The sequence below is a fragment of the Myzus persicae genome, unplaced genomic scaffold, assembly GCF_001856785.1.
Source record: "Myzus persicae strain clone G006 unplaced genomic scaffold, MPER_G0061.0, whole genome shotgun sequence".
Classification (NCBI taxonomy): Eukaryota; Metazoa; Arthropoda; class Insecta; order Hemiptera; family Aphididae; genus Myzus; species Myzus persicae.
This window is the reverse complement of record NW_019100666.1, coordinates 2,957-14,621: the sequence shown is the minus strand read 5'-3', so window position 1 is coordinate 14,621 and position 11,665 is coordinate 2,957. Positions and strand designations below refer to the sequence as shown.

Below are 11,665 nucleotides of genomic sequence, written 5' to 3'. Positions count from 1 at the left end.
TTATTTTTATTTTTTTTAAATAAGATATTCAATTTCTTTTGAAATATTTTGCATCTGAGGATTTTATTTCATTTTGTGATCTATTTGTGTTTAAAGTTATTTTTGTGATCTATTTGTGTTTAAAGTTATTTTTGTGATCTTTTTATGTTTAAAGTTATTTTATTGATCTATTTATGTTTAAAGTTATTTTACTGATCTATTTATGTTTAATTTCATTTTACTGAACTTATTGTGTTTAATTTCATTTTTGTGATCTATTTGTGTTTAATTATAACAAAATGTGCTGGAGTGCCCCACCTACTACTTACCACTATTAACACACATAAAGGATTATTTGCTATACCCGTAACCCGTTCGGAATAAAATCATCAGCAGGGGAGTTCCAAAAAGCTATGGAAATTCCTACAGCAGGTCTTGAGGGCATAAGTATATTCCTAGAAGGAATTCTAGTATCTAGACTGGTCCAAAATAAAAATTGAAACATGCAGAGATACAATTCTCACCAAGGTATTAAACGCAGTCAAAACAGGAGAATGGAACAGTGATTCTTCTAACAAATTAGAACTTAAATCTTATAATTCATGAAAAACTCAAATCTCAATGTAACAAGGATGCCTATTATGGGGTTACCGTGTTATTATACTAGCTAAATTTCGAAATAATATACTAAGCGAACTTCATTCATGCCACATGGGTTCTTCTAGTATGAAAAGATTAGCGAGATCATATTTTTGGTGGCCAGGAATGGATAAAGAAATCGAAAGCATTACGCAAAATTGCGACAATTGTCTTAACGTTAGGCAAAATCCACCAAAATCTATTATATCTCCTAGGGAGTGGCCAGAAAAACCGTGGACTAGAGCAGTGGTGGTCAAACGGGGGGGGGGGGGGATGAGGGGGATAGATCCCCCCCATGAATTTTTTTTCAATACCTATTTATAACAATTTATAATAAAGCATTACAATATATTGTTATATTTTTTTTTCTAAAAATAAATTTCGATAGAATATCGGAATATTTTTTTATGACAAGACTATAATAATATTATTATCTAGATTCAAGTTTAGGTACTACTACTAGGATATTATTATTGTTATTAATATTTAGTTGTTTACACAATATATAATATTATGGGAATCCCGTATTATCCCACTCGATGATTAAGAATTTTCAATAACAACACGCTCTACACATTTCCAGAATATTGCCGATACGGGCGATTACATTACGATCGGTAGGTATATTTTTCAATACTACGTAGTCGGTTGAAAACTTGAAACATTGATTGTTTATTATATTTTGTCATAATATTAGTTATCATCTATCATCGTCTTTCGTACACGAGTTTTCTACTGTGTGTGGTGTGTCCGTGTAGTGTACTAAAGTGTCAATTATACAGTCGGTGTTTTTATTATTGACTATTGTTTATTTTACATTTTTACCTTTATTATGTCTAATAAAAGGAAAATTACTAGTTATTTTGATGCAACTTGCTGTACTTCTAAACGCTCGGTGTCTGCAGATGAACAAATAAGTAAGATCACTAATATCGTTACAGAAAATCAAGTTGTGGACTTAGTGGTAATATTTATTTTATTAAAATTAATATAAATGTTTTATTTATGAGGAAAATGGGAATTTCGATTAAAATTATTGTTCTAGACTGTTGATTTAAACGTTCATGACATTGGATCCTACATTAATAGTACCTTGACCGATGCTGATAGATATTTGGTAAGAATTACAACTTTTGTTAGTAATTTATTATTTATTGTTTAGATTACTTCCATGTGTAGTTATAACTTATAGTTCATTATTACCTTCAATTAATACAACTAAAATTGATTCAGATTCTTAAAGATGTGTGGATACCACCAGCTACATTTCCATTTCCATTACTTGATTGTAATGCCAAAAGAGGCTTAAAATTCAAACACCATTGGCTCAATGCTTATAAATGGCTGGCCTATTCTGAAAAATACCAAGGTGCTTTTTGCAAATACTGTGTTGTTTTCTCAACAAATGGTGGTATTGGTGGTCAAAAATTAGGAACCCTTGTATTGGAGGCTTTTACTAACTACAAAAAAGCTATAGAAGTATGTATATTTATAAACAAATTTATTGAAAATTTTATTTATAATTTTTCTATATTTTGATAGGTGTTTAAGAAACATGCAAATTTGGAATACCATAAAACTGCATTACTGAAATCTGATAACTTTTTAAATGTTTATTTAAATAAGAGTTCTTCGATTATAAACCGTATTGATAGTGAAAGGTACATACAAATAATAAGTATACCTATTTAACCTTTAATTAAATATAAATAGAATATAGATGTAAGAAATATATTTGAACTAATTTTTTAATTTAATTTTTAGAATGAAACAAATTGAAGAAAATCGAAAGCGTTTAATTCCAATCATTGAATGTGTGATGTTATGCGGCCAACAGGAAATAGCTTTAAGAGGTCATAGAGATTATGGTCCTATTTGTTTCAGTAGTATGTATATTATATAATACTATATAGGTAGCTTACAACTTGTTAAGGCTCAAGTAGAAAAAATAGTTAATGCCAAAATTTTATTAGACTGTTCAATACTTTAATAGGAGTAAATACTAAAGAATATAGTTTTTATTATATATTTATAATATAATATAGTATTTATTGTTTAGGTGAATCAAATGAAAACTTAGGAAACTTTCGTGCTATCTTGAAATATAAAGCTAAAGATATAGATTACATGAAAACCTATTTAGAAACAGGCTCTAAAAACAAATATATTAGTAATCGAACTCAAAATGAGATAATTGAAACATGTGGAGATATTATTTTTAAAAAAATTGTTCAAATTGTCAATAAATCCGGTTTTTTTTCTGTCTTAGTCGATGAGACAACAGATGTTTCGGTAAAAGAGCAACTCACCTTATGTGTCAGATATTTAAGTGGATCTGGAGAAAATGTGTCTATGAATGAGAGCTTTTTAAAATTTATTGAAGTACAAAGTCTAACAGGAGAAAATCTGGCTACAGTTATTCTTAATGGTAATAAATAACAAGATTATTTTATTTTATAACAACTAGGTAACTCTTTTATTCATTTGACGTTTGAATTGTATGCATGTAAATTATTTTTAATTTTAAGGTTTGAATGCTTGTGGAATTGACTGTAATAATATGGTAGGACAAGGTTATGATGGAGCGAGCAATATGTCAGGACATTTAAAAGGTGTTCAAACTATTATTAGGGAGACATACCCTAAAGCATTGTATGTGCATTGTGTGGCTCATAGCTTAAATTTAGCTGTATCTAAAGCTAGTAATATTCTACCAATTAGAAATTGCTTGGGCGTTGTAGAAAAAATATACTGCTTTTTTAATTCTCCTAAACGCCAAAATGTGCTTTTAAATACAATTGAAGAAAGTGATCTAGACCCAAAAGTAAAAAGCTTAAAGCGGTTATGCGCAACAAGATGGGTTCAGAGGTATGAAGCTGTAAATGATTTTATAGAGCTTTTTAAGTTTGTAGTGGTGTCCTTGGAAACCATTTCTAGTTGGAAAGATACTAGTGCTACAGATGCTACTATTTTAATTAAAGCGCTTGATTCTGAATTTTTGGTGTCACTTCAAGTAGTAAATGTAAATTAATAATCTTTTAAATGTTATATTTTATTTATATAAATCATTTTAAAGAAAATAATTGTTTTTAGATATTATTTTCTTATAGTTTACCATTGTGTAAATTACTACAAAGTAAAGGCATTGACTTAAAGGAAGCTATAGATCTTGCAGGTGATAATGTTACAATACTTAAAAACTTAAGGAGTAATATTAATACAGAGTTTAATCAAATGTTCAAAAAAGCACAGGTAATTATGATTACTTTGATTGAAACTTAAATATTTTAAATTAAATTTGGAAGTGTAAAATTTTAATTATAAAACATTTATGATAATTTATTATTTGATTAGAAAATGGCTGAATTCTTGGATTTCGATATTAAAATTAAACGAATTAACAAGAGACAGATATATAGAGATAATTCTATCATAAGAAATGATGGTTCTACGCCTGATTCTGAGGAGTATTTTCGAGTATCCATATGTGTCCCTTATATTGACTTCTTTATAAGTCAATTGGAAGAAAGGTTTTTGGCTCACCGTAGTATTTTTAAAGGTTAATTTCCTATTTAAATAAATAATAGTTCAATACTTCATACTTGAATAGTTCTATTTTAAAAATTAAATAATCAAATAAAAGTAATATATCATCTAATTTTTAAGTTATTTCAAATTTAATATATTTATTGCAAATTTAGTTTAATTGTACTTAATATTAACTTTTCAAGGTTTTCAATGTTTATTTTCAAATGATTTTGAATTAGAAGGTTTTGAGGAATTAGTAAATTTTTACCTTTCTACTGATATTGAAACTGTGAAAGCGGAATTGAATTTATGGAAAACAAAACTTTCACGCATAGGTAAATCTCCAAGAACAGGACTTGATGCTATAAAGTTCTGTAGACGTGAATTATTTTCTAATGTGTTTGATTTATTACAAATATTTTGTACACTTCCGGTATCAACCGCAACACCAGAGAGAATGTTTTCATGCCTTAAACGGTTGAAAACATATTTAAGAAATAGTATGGTAGAGGTAAATATTCTGTATTGCTGTGGTCAAATATTTGTACATATAATCTATTGGAATAAGTATTAAATTAATAGTTCAAACATAAAACACTATGTTTAGGACTAACTTTTTAGGTTTTGTTAATTTCTTTTGTACATATTTCAATTATCCTTATGAATTTTTGAAATGTCAATTTAATGCTTTATGCTTATATGTAAATTGTATAATTTTATTATTCTAGAGTCGTCTCAATGGCTTGGCCACTATGGCTGTTCATCGTGGGGTTATAAACATTACATCCAACGAAGTACTGGATGAATTAGCAAAAAAAAACAAAAAAATAGATTTACTAATATAATAAAAATATTGTTAATGCTATAATAGTATAATATATTTATAAAGTCTGTATACCTAACTAAGTTATAAATAAAGTTTGTATTTCCCATAATTGTATTAATTGATATTAGAATTAGACATAACCATAAATTATATTTTTAATGATAAAATTATGGATGTTAAAAAATNTGGACTAGAGTGCATTGCGATTTTCTCGGACCACTTCAAAATAAATATTTTTTTGTCATAGTTGACGCAACCACAAAATGGTTAGAAGTATTTCAAGTAAATTCCATGACAGTACAAATTGTCATTCAAAAATTGTCAGAAACTATAGCACGATTTGGCATTCCAAAAACAATTACATCAGACGGCGCAAAATGTTTCACAGGTTTTGAATTTCAAGCATATTGCAATAACCTAGGTATTAGGCGTATGAAAGGTGCACCATTTCACCCAGAATCGAACGGCTGTCTGTGCTGAATCGGCAGTCAAAATAGTAAAACATTTCTTTAAAATATGCTCGACTGCACAATTCCAATTAAATAAATTTCTCTTGATGTATCGTAATACACCTCATTCAACAACGCGAGAAACGCCAGCTCAGCTAATGTTAGGTCGATCAACACGTTAACAATTTGACGCGTTAATGGTCCCGCCACACCATGCGTTTTAGCGGGTCCGGGTAAAACGCATCCGGTCGACCGGAACAACAACTTGCATTGTTTCTAATCATAGGTGCTATATTAGAGCGTTTTGTCGGGACCGGTCGATTCCTGCCGCTGACCGACCGCAACATGTAGCGGTCGGGCGGGAAACGAATCGGCAGGACATGTCATCAAAACACATTATTTTAAATCGTGTATGCCACACTGTGCGTTTTTTGAATATTTTACCAAGACATATTTTTTAAGTAGGTATTTAAATAAATAATTATATTTTGAAAAATGGTTTTTGATACGGATAAATTTATATCGTGTATCCAAAATAACCCTTCCATATGGGAAATTGGATCCAAAGATTATATGGATAAGCATATAAAACAAAAAAGTTGGAACACGATTGGTGAGTACATGTTTGAAGATTGGAGTGAACTTGAAGAACATGCAAAAGAAAGTAAAGGTAAGTATTCTAAGTTATATTTTATATTTATTAATAAACTGTATACAATTATTATATTATTATACCATGTAAATATAAATTACATTATTGAATACATTTAAAATATTTATTAAATAAATAATATTATTAAATATTTATTAAAATATTTTTATTCTAAAACTTATATTTTTATTTAAAAATCAAATCATGTCATATTGAAAATCTACTGCACCTGGGCCCATAAAGTAGTTGGCAAAGTAATCCCTCACTTCAACTCCATGCGAACGAGTTCCTGTTCCACGAGCTTCGATATCTACTAAGTTGTGCGTTTCAGAATCTTCATAATTTATACCATCTCTTTTACGAACGAAGTTGTGCAGTATGCAACATACTTTTATAATGTCATCCGTAAAATCTGGTTCCACCTGAATAGCCGTATGTAAAACACGCCATTTATTTGCGAGTACTCCAAATGCACATTCGACTGTGCGTCTTGCTCTAGATAATCGGTAGTTGAACACTCTTCGGGAATCAGTAAGGTTACGTCCAGGGTACGGTCTAAGTAAATTGGTATGTAAAGCAAACGCTTCATCCCCAATAAACACATACGGTTGTGGGTTGGTACTTGTTTTTGGTAAAGTAACTGGTTCAGGTATGTTCAATTTTCCTTCATATAATTGTTTACCAAAAGCACACTCCTTGAACACATTGGAGTCCCCTTCACGACCATATGAATCAACATCGATTACAACAAAATTCAAATTTGCATCAACTATTGCCATCAAAACGATAGAGAAATACTTCTTATAATTAAAGTACAACGAACCGGAGTTGTTAGGATTTCTACACCTTATATGTTTGCCGTCTATTGCTCCTAGACAATTGGGAAAATTGGTTTTAGAATAAAATATATTTGATATTTCCACCCAATCTTCTTTGGTCGGTTTAGGCATCTCTTTCGAATTTAAAGTTGACCATATCACTTTACAAGTGTCTTTTACGATCACTCCAATCGTACTTCTTCCCACACAAAAATCAAATTTTAATGCAGCGAAGCACGTACCAGTTGATAAATATCTAATAAATAAAATATATATTATTAATTAATACATTATTAAAAATACATTTTGATGGGTCGCTTTTTTTAGTTTTTACATTCTGAGCGTAACAATGTCACAATGCATTGATTTTACTATGTGTATGTTTTTGTTTATTACATTTTTAGATTCTGAGCGGAAAAACAATTTTCAAAAAATGTCCACTTAAATTGAACTATTTATAGGCATATGCAATTTTCGATTATTATTAGTTTTTATTAAATTAATATCGATAAATTTAATAGAAGGCTTCTAACATATTGTTATAATAGCAGTTGAAAAATAAAAGAAATTCAGTCACAATTTTTTTTTTATAAGCATTCATAGTTTGAATTTTGACAAAATACGTAAAAATCACGAAAATTCACAAATTATTTTAAGCTAGAAATTCATAAAAAAATTTCATTTTCTATATTTGATAAAATTTTCAAAATATTTTGATTAGTTTTGAGCTGTTACTGATATTTTAATTTTTAATTTTTTTTTATTAATAGAAAAAATTAAAATTTTATCGGTTGGGTCAAAAAGCTATAAAATTGAATATATTCATTGTAACAAGGCTTCCAACATATTGATTCAATAGCAGTCGAAAAATAATAAAAATACATATTCATGATTTTTTTAATAAGCATTTAAACTTATTTTTATAAAATTTAATAATTATTTTGTAACCAAAAATTTATAAAATATTCAACATTTTTATCTAAGGATTGAAAATTTTAAACAAGGTTCCACTTAAAATTTATTTTTATACTGATTTGATTAATTATTTATAATATTATAAATTAATATAATCATAGTGACCGATCTGAAAGGCAAATGGAGACATATTAGAGACCACTATTCAAAATTTATGAATCAGGGTAAAAGTGGCGATAGTGCAAAAAGAAAAAAATATGTATACGCAGAATCACTGACGTTCTTGCAGCACATTATTAAAAAAAGAAGGTAATTCTATTAATAAAAATATTTATTACAAACAATAATATTCATGAAAATGTACATCACTATAGTAATGACAACTAGATAAATTATTTTTTATTTGCTCATAGGACGACAGGTTATTTCAATGAAAGTGTACAAGAAGAAGAATAAAATACCGGCGGAGAAGATTCATCCCAAGAGCTGGTTTTAGATAATGAAATGATACCACCTCAATCCAACAGATATTCAACTTCAAAAAGTAAAAAACAAAATAGTTCCAAGGTACAAAAGATGACACCATTTCAAAAAGAGTTACTAAGCAATTTAGCTACTTCCGAAGAAGATGAAACTTCTGATCCTGATAAGGCATTTTTATATTCCTTATTACCTGATTATAAAAGACTAAACTATGATCAAAAAACAGATTTTCGTCTCATGACTCTACAATATTTTAGGAACGTATCATTAGGCTCTAATCAACTACAATCAACTCCACCATGTTTTAACATTTATCAAAACACTAGTCAGAATGTCCCTATTCCAACTCAATATTCAAGTGTATATCCTTCATTCAATCCCGGCATGGAGAACAATCAAAATCAAAATCTTATGCCACAACCCTTGCCAATATATTCATCTAATTTCAATCCAAATGCTCAACATTCCACACCATATCCTAAAATCTCATATACTTATATATCTGATCAATCCCAACAACCTACTACTAGTGTAGATTTGTTTGAAAAACTGTAATAGTATGATAAATAAGTAAAGTTTATACTTATTGCAATAGGGTGCGTCATTTCAGTTTTTAAATTCAAACATCATGACATTTTTAAATTTTTTTTATAAATATTAAAATTACAAGGTTTTGTTATGCAGTAAAATATTATATGGTGCTTATAAAGTATTAATGAAGTTAAAAAAGTATTTAATTTTTAATATTTTAAGAACATGAAATTGTTTCATTTTTTATATTTTATAATTAAATAACAATGATTGTTATATTTTAATGTTATTTGTACTATACTGTTAAATATTATTTGATCTTTGAATAAAAATAAAGTATTACATTTTTTTTTCTTATAATGTACCTAGTGTTTGTCCGTGTATTTTCATAACCTAATACAGAAATTATGTTAAAAAATAAAAATAATTATTTTTGATTTTTGATAACAATAGCTTATAGGTGATTAGTGATAACTTATTAATTATTAATAATCATATACATATATCACGTTGAAAAACTTAACTTTTATACGTAATATAAAAAAAGACTTACCTTAAAGTAATTGTTAGACGTTCCTCAGCAGATATCGGATTACGAAATTCGGTGGTATTTTTCGTTATATGTGGCCGTAGAGTTTTTAGCAACTCGCCAAAACTTGAAATTGACCTACGATAATACTCAAAGAATTTATCAGGATATAGTCTAATATTTTCAAAAAATGTCGTAAACTGGCCTATTTCTCACGATCCGTATTTAGTAGGTGTACCCAATACCTTCGTTTTGCCTTCGGTGGATCTAATAAGCCTAATGCTTCGGATACTGCAACAACTTTAACCTTTTGACGATTCATTTAATCTATAGATTATATATATTATATATTATATTATTATATATATATATATTTAAATGTATTTAATATACACAAATTAATAATAAAATATTATATTATTATATATAATACATTTATAAAATATAAGTATAGTATACTTACTTATGGAGTGTTCAAAAAATAAATTAAAAGTACAAAAATGTAATAATTTTGACGCACTTTAATTAGGTAGGTACCTAATATTATACTCGTACCTATAACGTTATAACTGACAAGTAATATGACAAAATAATTCTGTATAAATTATGTAAGTAATCTAGGTCTACATCAAAGAGCGTAGAGACGTTGAATGTAATGAAATTATTGGCCTTAGGTAGTTTGACGAATTTGGAGACTAGTGGTGGTGTTTGGAACTTGGAATGCAGTAGCGGGAACAAAAACGCATATATGTGACATAGGCAAAATCATCCGGTCAAAACGCGTCCGGTTTACCCGGACCCGCTAAAACGCATGGTGTGGCGGGACTCTAATGCCGAAAACAAGCGAAGTAGTTATTGAGCGACAAATATCACAAATAAACCATGGCGGTAATAGGGCTTTTTATATCTTTCAATATAGGCGACAATGTATTAGCTAGAGATTATAGGAATACTAATAATAAATGGCAAAAGGGTAAAATTATCAAATGCATTAGTTACAACACACATAACGTAGAACTTGATGACGGGACAATTTGGAAAAGACATAATGATCAACTACTCATTGATAAATCGTCAGCACCTTCAAATAATTCTATTTCACCTTCACCAGCTAGACACACAAATTAAAATTCTAAAAATACTGAAACAGTAGACGAAAATCAAAATCCCGATCCGACCGATCTCGTCATAGAAAATAAAACACCCAGACCAATTAGATCTAGAAAACCGCCTCAGCGATATTCCCCAAGTCATTATGCTTAGTGCAATAGTTGCAATAATTAATTATTAATTATATCAGTTATCATGTATAATAAATACTCGTATGTTAAAAAAAAAAACCAACATAGTAATTAAGCAAAATACTTTTACTATTTTAAGATTGTCAAAATACGATTTACTCTATATTTTTTTTTATTTTTTTAAAGGAAAGAGATGTTGCATATGCAGCATTTATATTATATACTAAACGTTCATATTAATAATAATCATAAGTATCATATTACGATCGGTGGGGATTGTCCATCGGTCTCTAGCAAGTAGACAATTTTAATGTACGCCATATCGATTTATACGTTTGACAATAAAAGTCTATAATACACGTTTGTGTCATTATTCATATTAACAATACACAACACCGAAGAATGATATAAATGAACACAATGTTTAATAATTTAATTTATATTTTGTAATGTATAGACCAAGAGGAGGATAGTACATACCCATTAAACACAGAAGGTCCTTAAAATTTCCTTTTACTTGGTTGGAATAATTTTCTTTATGGCCTCTTGGAGCTAATGAGTGTTGTGCAAGGTATAATAAACAATCAACAATAGACTCAACTACTAAACGATTAGCAGCCACTTGCTCATTTTTGGCTTTTATCAATGAAGGTAGTAGAGGTAAGGATTGTTCTTCAATTTTAATTTTGATGCAAGCATCAATATGGTCCATTGATATCTCATGAGCCAAAATTCTTTCCGATGCTTTATTCCAAGATTGGAATTTTTACCCACTAAAATACAATAGAGACAGACAATTCTATCTTTAGTTTTGGAATAAGACATTCATTCTCTTACAGAAGAACTGCCATCTGGGGAGATTTTGAAACTTGAAAACTTCTACCATTACGAACAGGAAACTTCTGTCCAAGCATATCTTCTTTCAATGGTTGATGTGGACCCATACGCAAAATACACTTCCGTTTTTCATAAGAAAAAGGTGCTAACTTCATTAAATTCACTGGATCATTTTCTGAATTATTCAAATTTATCAAAAACAATTAATAAACGTTAAATATTTATTAGTATAATACAT

At 28.7% G+C, this 11,665-nt stretch overlaps 2 protein-coding genes across 2 annotated transcripts; one reads left to right on the top strand and one right to left on the bottom strand.

Annotated features, from left to right (window-relative positions):
- Positions 1 to 1,450: 1,450 nt before the first annotated feature.
- On the top strand, positions 1,451 to 3,745 carry LOC111039865 (zinc finger MYM-type protein 1-like). The gene is made up of 8 exons (XM_022323513.1): positions 1,451 to 1,582; positions 1,664 to 1,735; positions 1,852 to 2,097; positions 2,161 to 2,279; positions 2,612 to 2,613; positions 2,678 to 2,788; positions 2,888 to 3,046; positions 3,147 to 3,745. Exons 1-8 carry the CDS (start codon positions 1,451 to 1,453, stop codon positions 3,647 to 3,649), a joined length of 1,344 nt encoding a protein of 447 aa, XP_022179205.1. The 3' UTR covers positions 3,650 to 3,745.
- A 2,525-nt stretch (positions 3,746 to 6,270) lies between these two features.
- On the bottom strand, positions 6,271 to 11,302 carry LOC111039854 (protein ALP1-like). Its single transcript, XM_022323507.1, has 3 exons — positions 11,071 to 11,302; positions 9,374 to 9,554; positions 6,271 to 7,147 (listed from the first exon to the last, which is right to left on the bottom strand). The coding sequence occupies exons 1-3, from the start codon at positions 11,300 to 11,302 to the stop codon at positions 6,271 to 6,273; spliced, it is 1,290 nt and encodes a 429-aa protein (XP_022179199.1).
- Positions 11,303 to 11,665: the final 363 nt, after the last annotated feature.